The sequence below is a fragment of the Toxotes jaculatrix genome, chromosome 17 (assembly GCF_017976425.1).
Source record: "Toxotes jaculatrix isolate fToxJac2 chromosome 17, fToxJac2.pri, whole genome shotgun sequence".
Lineage (NCBI taxonomy): Eukaryota > Metazoa > Chordata > Actinopteri > Toxotidae > Toxotes > Toxotes jaculatrix.
Window position 1 is genome coordinate 14,786,264 of NC_054410.1, and position 18,705 is coordinate 14,804,968.

The 18,705-nt window shown below is 42.1% G+C and overlaps 1 protein-coding gene across 3 annotated transcripts in view; it reads right to left on the minus strand.

Moving 5' to 3' along the window:
* Positions 1-15,705, minus strand: part of dnajc17 (DnaJ (Hsp40) homolog, subfamily C, member 17) — a 106,410-nt gene extending 90,705 nt beyond the window's left edge. For all 3 annotated transcript variants that reach the window (XR_005896251.1, XM_041061203.1, XM_041061202.1), the window contains exons 1-10: positions 15,517-15,705; positions 9,491-9,560; positions 8,068-8,126; positions 7,883-7,970; positions 7,500-7,576; positions 6,695-6,815; positions 5,813-5,862; positions 3,655-3,732; positions 1,576-1,656; positions 897-1,016 (exon numbers count right to left, since the gene is read on the minus strand). Coding sequence is in view for 2 of the 3 variants with exons in the window: in XM_041061203.1 (XP_040917137.1) it covers positions 897-1,016; positions 1,576-1,656; positions 3,655-3,732; positions 5,813-5,862; positions 6,695-6,815; positions 7,500-7,576; positions 7,883-7,970; positions 8,068-8,126; positions 9,491-9,560; positions 15,517-15,597 (825 nt within the window). In the remaining variant the exon portion in view is untranslated. The remainder of the gene's footprint in view (positions 1-896; positions 1,017-1,575; positions 1,657-3,654; positions 3,733-5,812; positions 5,863-6,694; positions 6,816-7,499; positions 7,577-7,882; positions 7,971-8,067; positions 8,127-9,490; positions 9,561-15,516) is intronic.
* Between the last annotated feature and the right edge of the window lie 3,000 nt (positions 15,706-18,705).

The following is an 18,705-nucleotide window of genomic DNA, read 5'->3' on the forward strand; positions in this document are numbered from 1 at the left end:
GGAGAGGTAAAACGGACACGGCGGAAACAAAACATTCCTTCATACTAATCTAATGACAAGAAAGAAAAACTTTGTGTATTCTCGGTGGATATAGCTGAAATGAGATTACCCTGTCAAGAATGAAGTTCATGTGCCTTTGGTGTCTGCATGTGTGCTGGCGGCGAAAGACAAAATATTAGGCGTGCAGAATCAATTAAAAAAGTTGAGACTGCAACACGGACTACTGTGATTTCCAAATCACAAGAGGCAACACACATCATAGGGGAAAAAATTTTTTTAGATAGTTTTTCCTCAAGAAGGTGCAGGAAACGTTTGGCCTGCAGAGAACAAATCCGTGAAATCCAAAATGAGAAATCACATTCCCCTAAAAAATGTGATTTGACAATGATTAAAATAAAAAAAAAAAAATCTGATTTATTTCTTTATTATCAATAGCACTATAGACACATAGTCACTTGCCCCCAGTGCAGACATTTAGTCAGCCTCACGTGCCAGGCTGCCATTATTGCACACTGCTTTTCTGGGGTTGCTATGTGAAGTGCAGCATTCCTGGGGTCTCCCAGGTCAGGCCTGTTAATGAGCGGCCGACCAGGGGCTTTGGGCCAGTGCCGGGCCATCGCCTCACCACTCCAAAGCAAATAAACTGAGGTCCATTTAACCAAACACATTGTTCTAGGCCAGACGAGGGGAGTGCAAGCCCTGCTGCAATATTTGTGCCGCTGATTTGAAAATAAAACCTCAGAGGGTTTACATACCTCTCTTTGTGGGACAGTGTTTAGGCAACAGTATTTGTGTTGGAAGTGGTATGCATGGGAAGATTTTGTAACATAGGGCCGACATGCTTTATGAGATGGAGGGGGTGGATTACAACAATGCATTTTTGGTTATACCGTTACCTGTGAAGACGTGAACTGGCCAGGCTGAGATTCCGGGGCAATAACCTCGGGCTGTCCTTCAACCCAAGAAATCTTCAAGGGGTTTCCACTCAGGCCTCTTTCATTCTTAACAGCCAGCTCCTAAACACACAAAATCATGTCAGTGGATCTTGAGAAGATTTCTTAAAATTAGGCCAGAAAAATGTGAAGACATGGACAAAGGTGGATTGTAACTGGGCCAGCTCCCAAAGCAAAGCTAGAACTTGGAGATGGGCAGGAAGAGACCACAGACCCTGTGCCCAGGTCCTAGTAGACTGGCAGACATGTTCCCTGTAGGGAAACCACACGCTGTGGTGAGGAAACCACAACAGAAAAGTACACCATCAGGACAAAGGGCCTGAGGATCCAGACAGAGGGGGAACAATGCGGCAGCTCAACTCCTTCCATCCAATGGTTTCCATCAGCACAGAGATCTCAATACTACAGGATGACTAAAACACCAGTTTTGGCTGCAGAGAGTATCCCGAGGCTGGGAAGTCTGTGACAGGTGTCATTCTTTGAAATAATCAAACTCAGCAGGTGACCTGAGACTTCGAGGCAACTGAGTGGTTAGCAAATGTGGTTCTATGCAAATGTCGACTTTGTTCAGTCTTAGAATCATAGAATGGGAACACAGAGTGGGGAAGAGTTAGGTACTTACAGCTGCTCTCACTGTTGCAAATTCAACCACAGCACTTCCTTTCTTCTTACTCGATAGAATCACATTCAAAACATCCCCATACTAGAGGTAAGAAATAAAGAGAATAAAAGAAAAGTCAAACAAAGAAAGAGGAGAGAGGCAGAACATTCAAATTAGTATTTCCTTTCACAGCACAATCCATAACCGTGAAAATACAAAGCATATGCAGGCTCAAAAACTCAAAACACTGCTGAACATAACAGACTTCTGGGGGGAAAAAAAGTTAGGATTCAATATGTGTTTGGTTATTAAACTTAATCTCTAATGATAGGGTTTGCATGTTTGGTACTGAGACAGTAATACTGCAAAGAGCACTCAAGTAACTTCATGTACAAAAGGTGAGGCCTCTGAGACTTCTGCAAAGAGACAAGAGGCAATATTTTATGTCATTATTTTAGCTACTCCTTGTAAATTGACATTTGACAAACAATATTTTTTGGCATGGAGGCTAGAAGTAGATGTGGCTGTCATCCAGCTCCCTGCTTCAAATCAGAGCACGGAGGAAAGGTTGGCCAAAAAGGGGATCGGGCCAAAGAGCATCTCAGCCATTTGTTGACCTTTGACAAAGTCCTGATAGGTTCTGCCTCCGTCCAAGAGACATGGAAAGAGGAGGAGGAATTTGGAGGAAGGCTAGAAACATGTCTTAGCAGGGGAGACAAAAACATGATCTCTGCTGAATGCGGAGCAAAGGCTTCTTTTTTTAATTCCTTTTAATCAAGGTCTTGTGTAATTAACCTCTTCCCACCAAAAGCAGAGGCTTGGGAGCAAAAAGTAGGATGGACGTGGCCTTTGACAGTCTCATTCTGTGAAAATGTAGCTGTCTGGGAACTGGAAAGTCCAGGAATGCTAATGCTTACTAAGGACACTCTGGAGCATGCCAACAGTGACAAAGGAGACTCTCAAAAGGCCTATGTTTCATAAAATATAAATATCTTAACATGCTTTTTTTTCCCCTCTTAAACGAAGATGTATTATTTTAGGCGGCCAAAGTACACAAGTCCGCACACGTACGCATGCACAAGTACACGCATACCATACTTGCTTTCCCACACAGCGGTGGCTATTTCTACTTGCCCAGACCATTAACTGTCACTCACTGGAGCTTGCCATCTCAAACAAAATTTTTCCCTAAAATTTATTCCTTTTTCTTAAGAATTTAAAAGGAAGAACACTTTTTTTCCAGGCTTCACTCCTGCCTGGGATTATATTGATTGAGTGCGTGCAGAGGAGAAATTGAAACACCTTTTTCCGGATGGCTTGACGTCAGTGACATTTGCCCTATCCTCGCAAACCTATGCCCCACCAAAAGCCCCTTGTGATGGATCACAGCGTACAGTGGTACTAGGTTGCATGAGAAGAGCACATTTCCTAATGCCTCCCTTGGCACTGCTTAATCACCTGGTAAGAGGGGCGCAAACAATGGTGTGCATGACTTTAAAAGGGCACTACAACATTGCCCTCAGCACTTTCACTGCAACAAAACTTAATGGGCCTTGTTTAAGGGGAAGAATAAAACAATCTACAGCGCTGATGTCATGCAGACCTCAAATATGGCCGGACTCCGCAGGCAGGTTTGTTACCGTGGAGCTCTGCTTTGGGACAGTGAAGACAGAGACATGCAATCCTATCATAATAAAGTATATGCAGTCTTAAATTGCAGAAGGACTGTAAATCCTGATATAGTGAAGTGAAAACTGAAAATTTAATTAAGAAACAATTCATATATTAAATACCCACATGGGAAACCAGTCAGTTAATTACCTCACACATTAAATTACTTCATCACATTGATGCAAAATTTGTGTGAAAACAAAAATCCTATAAAGCAGCCCTGCTCATTAATTCACAACCCTGCCTGCAATGTCCTAATACAGCCAGTTAAATTAAAAGGACTGCTACCTTGTTATAGTCTCAAGGTATTTATCATAATATAGCCCAACCCAAAGTGATACCTTCATGCCTGTTGTGTAAAAAAACAAGAGCCCTGAAAGCTGTATTTGCTGTATCGATTATTAGTAAGTCTAATCATTTGATTTCCACCTTTTGTAGAAGTCTCAACAGAACGTCTTGAGAGTAGCCTCCATTTGTTTCATCATCTTTTTTAGACTTCCACTTCAACTGGAAAGAGAAAGGAGAGGTTGGTATTAGTAATGAAGACTTTCAAGAACTAAAGACATGCATGATAATGACCAATCATTAGAGCAAAATTGATTAAACTCAGCTGACAGAGAGACAAAGTGTGCCAGGTAGGCTTGGCCCCAATAACGCACATATTACAATAACCATCAGGACAGACTGGAGTTAAGGGAGAAAGGCATAATTAAGCTCCTGGAACATCCCCCTGGCACCAGCTGTGAGACCTGCAGTCAATTTCCTTTCATACTGAGGGTGCTGGACAGCTAGAAAGGGTGAAACGTAACACATGGACCTCTGGACCAGAGAATACACAGTGACTCAACAGCTTAACCGTAGCTCCACAGAATAAAGCACAACACCAGACACAATAATGACCAAGTAATCCAAAGCAGGTTGATACCCAAGGTGCTCGGATGTGGGCAACAAAAAGAAAGAGGCAGTCCTCCTGTGGAGTGTGTTGTGTCTTAGTCTGAACTGTGGTTAACCTACCTGCTTGTGTAACAATGTTTCTGTGCTTTAACTTAAGTCTTGATACTTGCCATATTGCACTGTGTAAATGCTGTTTTAGAAATTACGGCGCAACTTTTTCTCTGCTTAAGAGCACCTTCCACAGAAGGCACTGAGATAATTTATCTTTTTTTTTAAACATGGTTGGAGCCGTACTCCTAAAAAGACATATTATGCAACTTCTCACATCCACGTACAAAGTACAACAGAGTCTAGCCAACATCGCACTAACTGCTTAAAGTAGTATGATAAATGGCAAACACTAAGTGTTGATTCAGCTCCAGCATTCTGCTTACTGTCAGAGAAACAGGATTTCTGGGAAATGTCTACATGGCCTCTTTTACCAATAATTACGGTTGAAAACGTACATTCTTCTTCCAAGAGCAGTCTCTTCTACCCACTGATAACCTTCTTACCCATTAATCTTTGAATAAGATGTTAAAGCATTTGCATGATGTGATGTCTATGGTTTTAGCCCTCAACACTGACACACTGCTGCATTCTCATACTGGTTTAAATAAATATACAGACAGAAAAGTCATTAGTGGAAACGACCCAAATGGATCTTTCTGGATTGGATATTCACCTAACTAATGAAAAAAAAACTTTCAAAGTCCTGTCAAATGAAATGTGACCAAATTTTGCTTCAAGGGATGACTGACTTCATATAAATAGCAATGTTTGAAAGTTAACCTAATCATTTTACTGAAGATCTTTTATCTCACATTCTCAGAATTTAAACAAAAAAATGTAAAATCAAGTTCAACTTTGAATTCCAGGATGATTTTTGAATAAAAGCCAGAATTTGAATGAAAGTCAGGATCCTCCACAGGAGCAACAAAAGAAAAAACATGGTTCAGTCTAGTTACATATAAAAAGCAATGACACATTATTTCTTAAAGAGAATCAGATGGAGTTATTTGATGAGGAAATTTTGCTTCATGACAATATTAAAAACCGGACACTTAATAAAATGAACTGTGGTCAGGACTTAGCAGCGTCTGAGACAGACCTATGCAGTGAAGTCCCCATGTCCATGAACATGACCTGTGATACTGTCAGTCTTCCGGCTGTTGTTTGTTTTTTATAACTGAACACACAAACGTCAGGGAATACACTGCTGCACTAGACGGCTATCAAATTTTAAAACCAGATTTAATGTCTAAACACATTAGCTAACATCCCCAGTGTCCGTTAGTGTGCGCAGGCTCAACCTCTTTCCAGGAGTTAATATAATAAGCCTTCTCTTGGCACAGTTACAGGTCTCCTGACGACGTCGGGCCTACTCTGGAGGAATGGGCGTTAGAAGACTCTGGTGAGACTGCGTATGTGGTCTACAAATAATGAATTACAAATGTCTAAGGTTTTATCAAAATCCCAGCTGAGGGTCTGCCTGCACTTTCACTCAGATGGAGCAGTTCCTGCCGAATATTCTGGGAGCCCATACCCCCCACCCCACCACCCCCCATCATATGCAACCTTGATCCCAACCTCATCCACTGATTCACTGACTGACAGACAGACTGACTGACAACCCCAACGCTGAAAGTCTTACCTTCAATTTGGGGGTCACGCTGCTCTTGGAATATCTCTCCACTCCTGAGTCTGGGAAAAAACATGAGGGGTGCGATGAGACGGTGAAGTGAAAACACAAAGAAACTATTGTTTTGCTGAGGAAAGAAATATGGCACTCAAGATAGCAGTCAAGGGACTCGTGCAGATGGACAGCAATTTAAAACTGGCTGTCACATGGTGAACGTATGGGTCTCGCTACAGTCTGATGATCCACCGAGTGCCTCTCAAAATGAAACAGACAGAGCGCTGATCAAGCGGAGGCCTAACTGCGTGCAAATGGAAGAGACTTAAAAGACATGCTGACTATGCATGAGTAATGGTCCAGCCACAAAAAGGGATCTGGTCAAGGGCCAAGACTTGACTACTTCCCTCAAATACCCACACTTCCATAGCCTTATTTTACAAGACTTACTTTTTTCATGTCTCCAGAACGGAGACACCAAGGCTTTAATGCAAAAATATTATCAAGAGGTTAAAAGTTTGATGGACAGTGTGCGTGCGTGGTGCTTGGCATCCCTGTGTTACCTTGCCAAGTTGTCTTGCTGCCAAGAAACTAAAATAGACCTCTTCAAAGTGTTTTAAAGCAAAATATAAATTCAAATATACATTCAGAAATTGTTATTGTTTTTTTATGTGAATAATATTTGGTGAACCACAGGGTGCCTGGTGACTGCTGTGGTCAGACTGACACTGGGATGGCTGGGAAACATAGGGGCTCACTCTGCCGAGGTTTCGGGGTAGTAAAAGGACTTCTCTGGATCAAACTGGATTTATCCAGGCAGAACCGGACCGCACTGAACTGGTTCGGGTTAACCTGGACCGAAGCAGGATGGACAAGGATAATTCTTGGAAGTGGACATACTTTTCTGAGTGTAGTCTCCTGTTTGCTGCTGCTGTGCTTCCCTTTCCCTCTGGATCTGCTCCCTGATGAGCCTCTGTTCCTCCTCAAGCTGCCTGGATCCCTCCTCCCTCAAACGGGCAATCTGGTAGAAATAAAAACAAACAAATGAGTAATGTGCACAAACAGATATATGGGTTTTAAGCGACAGGAAAAATATGCATCTTGACTTTTCATCAAGCACTGATGTACTTCATCACCTGTATGGCTCCCCCATTCTATTTCTCCCATTCCAGGAGAGTGTGCACACCACCTTATTCCATTAGTTAAGGCAATAACACCTTGAGATGAGACAGAAAATGGAACAGTGCCACCTACTGGTTACCTCCTCCTCCGGCCACAGCACATGGCCACGTTTTTACATGCATTAAACACATTGAGCACATGCCGTGACTCACCTTGGAAGCACGTGCACCATTTTTATTTATCATTGCCGTTCTTAACAAAGTGCATCCAGTCATGCAATATCATCTAATGGGTTTACTGATAATTATGATATGGCAGTGAAAAAAAATGCCTCTCTCAGATAGAGCCTTTGTTCCTGACCCAAGTCTTTGGAAGATTTCAACTCAATCAAAAGGAAGTATTTGACAAAGAACAGAACAGAAGCACCTGGGTGTGCTTCAGACTTTCCTGGATGCACTGGAATACCTTGCTCCCAGTGCACAGCTGAGGCCTGCAGCATGGTGAAGCTTTTATTCTTAATTTTCTCACTGGGCAAAGTGTGATGCAATATCGCCTCTCATATGGTTCCTATAAATTCTCTTACCTCTTCTTCAAGTGTTCTAGTGATTCGCACCTCCTCCTGGCTCTGAGCTTCTGCTTGTCGCTCTCTGGCCTCCAAGTCTGTCATAGCAACACACACACACACACAGGACTCTGTATTGCCTTCACATAATCATGCTGAATTTCTGTTCCACGAGGAAACAGACAAAACCAAGCTAAATAACTTGATTATTTTCTAACAGCTGCTTGTATTTTATTTCATACTGGAAAATCCATGTGGCTGTCCCCCATCACTTTAAAAACCTCAGCCCTTGTTGTGCTAATCCTGAAATATGTCTGACAAAAAAAAAAACTGATTCGAACATAACCCTTTACAATATAATCAGCGCATCAAGAGCCTTGAGATGCTCTAAGATTTGAACTCACCGAGCTTAATTTTCTTTCTCTTATCATCAAGTTTCCTGTTTCTTTCTTCTGCTTGTTTCTTGGCAGCACAAATCTTGTCATAGGCAGCCTGAAAACAGTATTAGACACCAGAATGAATTGTGTCTGAATTGTGTGCGTGTGTATCAGTACTTTTATGACAGGCTGAGAGCCATCTGTGGTCTTACCTTGGCAGCAGCGTCAGTTAGCACCTCGAGAGCCTGGGACAACTGGTGGAAGAGCTCAGCTAGAACAAAGTGAGACGAGAGAATCGATGAAACTGAAAACTCTATCACTGAATAAACACATAATTTAAGTTTTGTTACACAGTACACAGTGTTTCACATGTTTAAGACAAGATTGAAAGGTGGGTTTATGCCAAAAGAGGCATATGTGCTCAGTATATCTTCTTCTTTATCCTGGAGACGGACACGTCTCACGAAACCTGGTTCCTCCAATGACACAGCCATGCATTCCCACACAAACCCTTGGCCTCTCCATCTATCTTCCATTAGAGCGCCCACTGCCGCAATCACCACTACCACGCAAAGACAACTCCCCAGTTGTTATCTAACACACGCACGCACAAATGTACACAGGGAGACCGCAGTCCCACTCCCCATCATACAACCGCCACACTACTGCACTATACTAGCCAGCCTTAATCATTCACTTATGGGAGGCCTAACGAACCGATACTGTTACTCCCTGTGGGGAACAGCAGTGCACACTAACAGGAGGCTGTGGAGATCATGCTACCAGCAAAGGCGCTCAGGTTACCTACATGCATATAATGGGCCAGAATGAAATCCAACTGGGGGAGACCTGCCATGCCCACTAGGCAGTGTCACAACATGGGGGGTTGAGGAAAATGAGGGATATTGGGGGGTGTCTTCAGTCAGTGAAGAATCACGACCCCCACATCACCTCTTACATGCATACAACCTTCCCCTGAGGGGCAGCGAGTCCCAAGATTTGCTCCGCTCTCGTGCGATAGAGACCGAGTCTGTACATGTGCGGGTTCAAGTGTTGAGGCCCTCCAAACCACTTCTTTTCCATTTCTGGGAAACCGACCCCCTGCTTTTGTATTATCCCTCTCAACCCCCCCCAACCCCACCAATTTCCCAGTTTTTTTTTCCTGACATAATCAGGAATTGTCTGAACCATCCAGTAACCACATAAACCTCACTTGAAAACATGCCTCATGACCAGCCTTTTGTCCAAGGTGCCTTTTTTTTTCCCCCTCCCGACAAAAAGCTACATTGAGATTTCCTGGTCTAATTGTTGACATGCTAGTTGGCGACAGGCCGTGGAGGGACTCATAAAGCCAAGGAGAGGGATGGAGTGTGGAAACATTGGTGGTGGTGCTGGTGGTGTTTGGCTAGAAAGCCGGCAAGAGAGGGAGGTGCTGGTTAGGCTTCCTACAGAGTGCTGTGGCCAGGCTCTGGAGCTTGATGGCGGCTCAGTTAGATGATGAACCCTAATTCTTAATCACATAAACAAATTATAAATCTTATTCCACTTCTACTGTGTGTCTTACAGAGGTCTGTGGCTCAGAATGGAAAGAAGGCGAAGAGAAGCAAACAGATAAAACTTAACTGGCTCACTCACCTGCTTTTGGGTTGTCCGGGTTTTTGTCCGGATGGCATGTCAAGGCTTTCTGTCGATAAGCTTTCTTGATCTAGGAGAGAAGCAGAAGTACCCCTGAAGTTATGTAGAGTGGAAAATGTTGATTAGTGCACAAACAGAACGAATCATCCACTTAAGCACAGATTTTGTCCATGCGAAAGTTAAATTCTTACTCTCAGTACCAGTTATTTTTATCCTGTCGTCCTTGGCCCAGAGAACCAAAGTCTGAATAAAAAATGATGGTCCCCTTGAAATAATGGCACAAATACTAACAGTCATGAAAGCACTGATGGAGAAATTTGCTCTGCATTTAAATAAAAAACTGGGATTGTATAGTTTGGATCAAATCAACACCTGAGCTGATCCTCTGCTTCGTGTCCTTCTGACATGTTGTTAATGGAAGCTAACCACCACGGCACAAAATTCATAGTGAATAACCCCCACAAGAATTCCAGACTATTCTCAGGCCTACTGCCAGTTTGCAAGATAAATGTGGCCGGAGTTGCAGCCTAGTATTAGTCCATCTTTATTCAAACTTTAAAAAAAAATGTTACAATAACATACACAAACAGAGTGCCATTGTCTATAACAAATCTGAGGAGGACGCAATTAATATCTTAGGCTGACAGCCAAAACTTTCGGGGTGGTGGGGGGTTCAGGGAACCGAAGTGGAAAAACTAAACAATACTTTGGAGTATTGTAATGTCATATGAGGTTTTAGTTATGGCTGATTGTTTTTAACTCTGGGTCACTGCTTGGAATTTTAACCATTCATTGGTCCTTCTAGGGACCAGTTAATGACAAGGTGGTTTTCATTAGATCTCTGCTCCTCTGGAGAAAGAAGGGAAGCAGGAAAACTTTCCGTGGAGACCAGAGGGGGCTGCAGAGTGCAGCGACGAAGCCTTCTGCACACAACCGCAAAAAACACACGCTCATGTATACATATGCATCGCATGCTAAGGACTTGGCACGTACATCCCCCATACAGCCACGCTCAGACCAGACACAAACACACACACACTGAAATACACTTTCTCGCTAGTCTTCACCAGCTATGCCAACGTTCTGCATGTTTTCACATACACCCCCCTTAGCAGGGATCAATCTCCTGCCAGTATGCTACGGGCGACAGAATTCTGGGAGCTCTGCTCTTCAAGCCTGGGAAACGTTTGCTTTGGACGCCTCGTCCCTGTGTCTTGTTTTGCACAATTTTATCTCTAGACTGCACTCCAAAACACACAGAGCCGACTTCAGTGGGGAGGGGAAACAAAACTCAAAAGTGAAGGAAGTGAGCGGGATGGTGTAATCCATCAGTGTCCAAGCCTTTTTAACAGCAACTCCAATGAGTCTCCATGACAGTCTACTTAGACACATTAGGCTGGATGCCCATTATCCAAGGTACAAGAACTAAGCTTCCACACGATTATATGAAAGCCACAAGCCTCCAGTGAACCCTCTGGAGATTATCGTGGCTCAGACAGCTCCTAAATGTCACAAGCCTTTTCTTCTATCTCTTGGTCAGCATCTGATTTTTTCTCATTATAGTTCCAATAGCAAATGAGAACTTGGTTCATTGAGAGGACTTTGAGAGACTAGACATCATTAAGGGATATTTAGCCCTGCTGCTTGGCACACAGAGCCTTCCTACAGATTGCGACTGACACGCAGGGCTATGGACTGGAGCCAAACACATATGCTTGCTGATGGCCTAAGCCTATTTCCCCTTTTCAGCCTCCCTCTGTCTGTTTCTCCCTTTTCTTTTCTCTGTGCACGCAGAGCATAGCTTTGTCCAATTCTCCACAAAGAGTTATGGCGAGGTACAAGAGAATGAAAACTCGAGTCCATGTTCAAGTTGACTGTCATTCATCCGTATACAGGAATACAGTTGAATGAAATGCTGTTCCTCTCTGGGCCTACAGTGAAGCAAACAAGCAAGAAGAGCCAGTTTGGAAGCCGGTGTGTCCAAAGCAAAGGGCAGGCAGCGGTAACTGCTGGAGAACTCCCTGACTTATACAGCACAGTCAGTGCTTTGACAACACAGAGACAAAGGAACAGTTTTTAAGGACTAAACTGGTGTGTTCGCAAGTTTTAGTTCTTAAACTACAATTTTGTGTTGACCATTTACAAAGGCATGCTATAGGGTATTAGTTGTTTAAAAGTTTCTTTTCCTACTGCTCCAAGCAGCAAAAGCTATTTGTTTCCATTTATTTCCACATGATATGAAAATCATTAAGAATAAAAGCCATAGAACTTGCTTGAGTGGCGTAGTCCATCTTTGTGTGGTAACGCAGTTCAAGTGCAGAGTAATTTTTTTTTATAGTCATCAAGGCATTATCTCACAGCAATAATGTCATTTTTCTTATACAAAAAGATTCAAAGGAATTTTTTTATATACCACACAGAAATTAATTTAAACGAATGGATGTGTGAAATGGCAGAAAAACACATTAAGATTTCTAAAACAGAGTAACAAAGTTCACAGCTGTGAAGTTAAGCATGTGTAATTTGCCCTAAAGAGGTACAAAACCACTGCAATGGTCCTTTAAGCGGTCCCACCGTGTCCTGAGCTCACACTCACTCTGCTTCTCATGTTCTTCATCACCTACAGCCAGTTGACAAGATAAACATGTCTCCACATCTGCTGTAAACATTGCAGATGTTTAACTTTGTCAGGACAAAAGTCTGGCCAGCTGAGCTGTTTGACAATTACAACCTGTCGTCATTGATGCTGTTCTGGTGGAGAGTAGCCATGCTGCTCATCATCATCTTTGCCTCACTGGCATTAGTTAAAGATTAAGTTAACACACATGCTTCTCTACATTTCACTTAATTATCTTACCTCTCCCTTTCTATGTTCTCCTCCTTTCCTTTTCACTCCCTCTAGAATACTCCACGATATCTTGTCTCAACTGCGCTTCCAGTGATGTTTTGTTAAATAATAGATGATTACTCCAATCAATGCCGTAACATGCAAGGCTTAATTGATTCTGGAAGACCCTGAAGACCCTTGGTCCTACAAGCTAGAAGCCAAAGTGGGCCAACTTTTGAAGAGGTTAGCACGTGTGGATAAGAGCTCTCAGATCGAGTGGCATCTTTCTACAGGACTACTCCAGTCAATTACTGTAGCAATTATCTTTGTGCATTCTCCATGACCTTTTAAGATTGGCTCTTGAATCAATTATGAGTAAGACCATGTGAAGAGAAAACCATAAGAACTCTTTGGCTAAAACTAACTGCTGTCTCTTGTCCTAAAAGAAGAGCAAAAATTTTGCTTCATCCACTATAACGATTCACATTATTCTATACTGTCACATGCCCATTGTCCTTGTCTCAAATGTGAGTTAAACTGAGTGGGAGAAATCTCAGCTATTTCCCATGAGGAAGAAGGAACCAAAAAAATCAAGGAAAGACTCTGATCTTGCAGCAGCAGGCCAACGGTAGCCTAATGGTTAGTGCCTGGCAAAAAAAAACAGACTCTGATCCCTGCTTGCCACCGTCTTAACTGCATGCCTACATCTTGTCCTCATTACACTACTCTTTGGTGCCAATTATAGATGACAAACTGGTCCTGGTGCAGCTGCAGAACAGTCCCGGTAGGGCCCCTGGCCTGTGTGGCTGATTAGCTGCCTGATCTGCCATGGGCCCATCCTCCTTAATTACAACACTATTTACGGGACATTATCAGCTGGAGGAAAATAATAACAGCCATGACAGAGACAAGGAAGGAGAGGAGCAAGGACAGGGGCAAAGAGGACATGGACAGATTTAGAGAGTCAAAAGCAGGAAGAAAAACTGGTTGTAATGAAGAGAAACAGTGAGACACTGTGATTGACTTTCCATGTGCTTGTGAACCGGATCAAACTGGCAGTCAAACTGGCCATTAATTCAGTATTATCCTATATTAACTTTTTCCCTCCCTGGTATCAAGATGATATTATCCTTTATATCCTTATAATTTTACAAAACTCAGTTGACCAAATTAATGATTCCAAGCTAGCGAATATATAACTGTGGAACAGGTAAATGCACATAACAGAAATTGTGTGGGTGATGCTGTCTGATGCTGAATGACCTAAAACACCTGATGACCCCTGATGATGCGCCCCCAGTGCACCGTAAGATGAACTGTCAATCATAATCTATCTGCCCTCACCAAGCAGAGACTCGAAGGTGTAACTCATCATTGAGAGCAATGAGTTTACAATGTGCCGTTACAGTGTAATCCGAACATCTTCCCTTGGAAGTTAATCGTCCATCGTCGCATGTAGTTGCAACATACACCACAACACATCAGGTACACTACAATTTAAGTAGCTGAATAAACAGCAAGAAATTTTGTGTGGTCTTGGCTGTTGACGCTGTCTTACCAAGCAATCTGTGGTAGGTAAAACACACACTTAGGCAATTATTACCCAAGCCCTGGTGATATGCATGAGCACAACTCTTTAAATGGTGGCTAGCCTCCAGCAGCAGCCTCCCTTTGCAATACAAGGATAAAGCAAACCCCAGTCATCCATAGTCATTAAATCATAGGCTCTGACATGCCAGTTCCCCCAGCATTTATCAGACAGCCAAGCTCAGTGGAAGGTCAACAACAGTGATACTAGAAAGAGATGCTAAATAGAACCAGGAGGAGATGGAGAACGCAAAATGCTCTACGTCAAGGCAATGTTTTACAAGCTGTTGCTAAGCCCACATGTACAGGCTCGGGGATGAGCTTCCCATTTCTCTGTGATAAACAACATGCCTGATAGTGGTGGTGGAGCAGCGGGCCAAACAACTGGGATAAGTAACCCATCTGATGACATCTGCCTTCTCACACTTGATTGATTTTTGACCCCCCCCCCCCCTCCTCCTCTCAGGCTCAATTCACTGCACGCACACACACACACTTAAACCCTCGCTATCTCCATCGACCATCAACAGACTCCACAGAACCAGCCTTCTGCATTTTGGAGTCTCAGTTCTGCCCAAGCCACAACCACTAACTTCCTCCAGGATAATCCTCTGGGGAGGACAGGACTTTGAAATCCAATTAAGAAATTAACTTCCTCCCTCATTTTGGCAGCGATTTTAATTTCCCTCCGGGGCTGTGGATTCTGCATGCTGGAAACCGTGAGGAGTGGTGGTCGTAGGGAAAACGCTGGATTGAGGACATCATGGTGAACCGCTCTGGGTTGGGAAACGAAATGTAAAGGAGAGTCGAGGTATCTTCCCAGAGTTAATTCAAAAGCCATGCAAGCACAAAATGTCATTCAGGCTAATTTTTGTTTGTAATGTGCAGGGGTAAGCTAACAGATGCAACTTTTAATACCTCCAGGCTGCCCCCAGCATCACAGCTACTTCTGCCCTTAATTATTAAATTTTCCAGAGCTCATCAGATGTCACCTTATTCTAACTCCAACCTGAAATGTGACCAGCTCTGATGGTGTAGTTGTAGATAAAGAATATACATTGAGTTAGCAGACACAAAATTAACTTCACATCCATACTTTTTGGAATTTATATTTATCATAATATTCACATCCTTGTGCCAAAGGCATTTCATGTCAGTCTCGTGTTGCTCATAGTGACGTCAAAGACTTAACTGATGCGACGTCGCCGCTCAGTGGCGTCTTTGGTGTATCACAGCTTTGTGATTTAGCCGTTAGCCGGTTAGTCTGTCTTATGGTACCTGGACTCTCACTACACCAAATATTTCAGTCCTCGCTTTATTTACACAGCGTTTCTCTCTTAACCAAAAAAACTCATTGTGTGACGTTATGATACACCCACACACACACACAAGATATAAACACTAACACTGCTACGAGCGCCGTGCTAGCAAGCTATCATAGTCCCCTTCTTGCAGATAAAAAAAATGTCCTCATACACTTACGGTCTCTCTGTGTACAGAGACAACTGCGTTGTAATCATATCACATCAAGTGCCAGCCAGAACAACAACCTCCAGGCTGCAATGCGCTTAGGAGCAGCTAACTTTACGGTGACGAGAGCTAATTTACACACCTCCTTCGTTGTCGCGGTGCTTTCAATGCCCAGTAAACCATACAGGTCCATCTGTAGGATATCCTTGGCCTTTCCGGACATTTCGACCAACAAAGAGGTACAGCACTAACAAGAAATAAGAATAAATGTAAACGTAGTGTTAGCGTTTGGCTAATTCAAGCGTTTGTTGTTGTTCCGGGCAGCATGAGTTTGACGTCGTCGACGTATCATCTAGGCTGTGCACTGCAATCTGGGAAATGTAGTTTTTGCCCTGGGGTTTCTCTTCAGGTTTGTGTTAGATATCTTTTGAGCATTTCAGAGTAGCATTCGCATCTAAAAATAGGTTTTGTTGAGTCTGAGCATTTTTAACTATTTTAAACCTATGTGAGTTCTTTGAGTTCGGCTAACCAGTGGTAAATCCTTCTACACAGTATGTAATATAGACCTGTTTTAGACAATAACTTTTCATTGTATTATTATCTTGTTTTGTTTTTTTTTATATACATAGTGGTCTGGGAACTGCTTGTGATCCTCCAGGAGGAGCTGGAAAATGTTGTTTGGGTAAGTGATAATACAGATAAGGAAAGGGAGTATATGCAGTGTATACAATAATCAAGATACAGATATATTGGCCTTCATTATTTTTTCAAAAAAAACATGCACATTAACTACTAAGGCTCCCACAGATCTGAATCCTTAAGTGTTGTGACATTCTATATTTGAATAATAAAACAAGAAGCTCATCAGCAATGCACTCTTGAGCATGAGATTGTTGTATAATGAGTACAGTGCTCTCTGCTGGACAGATTATGTAAACACACTTTCTCTTAAAATTACCATGGTCTTTACAGTGTTTGTGCATTGCACATAATTATTGCAGTTCTGTCAGCATAAACTCTTATTCTTATATATGGATGAAATAGGAGCATTGCCAGTGGAAATGAAATATAAGAACAGTTTGCATCTTGTGTTTTTATTTTGGGCGGCAGGGATCCACCTTTGTTTACACTTCACTCATGGTTTAGCCAGTTTAAGTCTTCTGTTTTACTTTGTTAAACTTGCTGACACCTTGTACTAATTGTAAAATGCAAACAGAAAACTTAGTGCTACTCTTAAGATATTTTCTTCCCATGTATTTTTTAGTTGTAGCTGTATTTTGAAAAGGCAGTAGTAGAACTTTAGTTGAACATTATAATTATATTAGTTTAAGTTGACAAAAGGATCATAAACAAAGTATTAAAAACACAGCTGTTCTGATCAGAGCATCTTTATCCACCACTTTTATCACCACACATCAGTGGAGAACAGCTGGCCAATCAGGCCCAAGAGCATAAACATCTGGTACCTCACATAAGGGTCCTTGGGACAGAATTTATAGTATTTGTGCATAATTCATTTTTATTTAATAACCCTAATGAAATTTCCAAGACGGGGATGAACTGGTGTTTTCTGGATATGGATCTGTCTGTGTCTTAATGATAATCCTCTCTTTTTCCCAAAATAATCAATAGTTGCAGCATGTCCAATGGAAACCTAGTGACTCAGAAATAGGAATATGCCCTGTCATGTCTAGGAACTGCTTTGTTTTTCTAAAACCTCAATGGGCAGTTAAAGGTTATGAAAAAGCTGCACGTTATTTGTATCCTGTTTGGAAATATTATGATCATTCTGTCACATTAGGGTGTTCAAAAAGATTGGCTTCTCTCAGCATGATCATCCTGAGGAGTTGTGTTACTGCTTTCTGTAGAGAATAGTATGTTCAGCCTATAATGCCACATGTAATGACCTTTCTTTCCTTCCAGGATACCTATGACAAGCACTTTAGAACTAAATCCTGTACACATTGATGCAAGACACACCCTATAGATGGCATTAAGGAAGAAGGCTTTGCAGCAGGATTAGTGGGTTAAGGGTCAGTTTCTGCTCAAAATCATGACTGAAAATTCCTTTGTTGTGTATAAATGTGTACAGTACAATAAATGGAAATGAGACAATGATGTTGACTTTGACTTTGAAGATGGAGTTTGATTCTGGCTGATGTGTTTCATGATCCTGTCTAACTAGCTCAGTTAGAGCAACAAGTGAACTATTCACAATGAGCTCGTAATATTTGCTCAATAGCTTTTGTTGCTCAATTTAAGCAAACCAGTCTCATGTGTAACCGTTATTTTCAGTGTGACAGGCTGCATATTCTCTGGCTGTAACTTGAGTACCCATGCTGCTGATTGTCAGTGGCCTTCCTGAGAGAAGCCCCATTTTCCTCTAGATGAACAAAACATCCTATGGTGATGACTCTTGGCACATGGGACCTAAAGCAGGGCAACAATACAATTACCCTATAGTCTGAGGCAGTGAAATTCTAGCAAGCTTAATAGCCCCCAGTCACACAGGGAATAATACCAGCTGCATTGCAACAGCACAGTGCTACAAATTCTCTGCATAATATCCAGATCCAAACAAAAGCCAAAGTCACTACTGTCATTCTGACAGTAAAGGTTTTCTGATTCAGTTACTAGATTAAAACGCCTGTGAATAAAATAAAACTACAAGAAGAGAAATTAAAACACTTTTCCTGCTACTTCATCTGAGTTTGCTTATCTTCATGGTCCCTAAGGAGTAATGCAAACACACTCAAGGCAGTTATGAATTTCATGAACTTTGTTTTCTTTAAGCATTTTTAGTTACTGAGACATCTGGTTCATTAAGGGACATTTTGACTATAAAGTCCAAGATGATTAAGAAATGTCTGAATTATCATTTCCATGCTTTGTTGGTACTGTTTTGGCGACAAGTTGACTTATACTCCTTTATCCCCTACTTTTATCAATAAAGTGATGGATTGAAATAGCTTTGTCTAAAATTTTACATTTCTAAACCCGTGGAGGTATGTAAACAAATCATAGAGGAAAGACTCGGCCTATATCTTACTGTCTCCAGGTTATGTCTGGATCCTGAATTCTGATCTTAATCGTTCGAAGGACAATATTCATTTAATAGTTGAAAGTAAATGTTTGCCATTCCACTGGGAGAAAGAAGGATCACTGGTTTATTTTGTCCTAGAAGATCTAAAATGTTCAAATACCCCACAAGGCCCTTCAGTGTAGACAGACAGTGTGCATGCCCTGAAGACACTGTCTTCAGTTGTCTGATCAAGCCACATTAACTTAAGGGTATAATAGGATTGTACTGTGACAGGCAACTTGTAGCTAC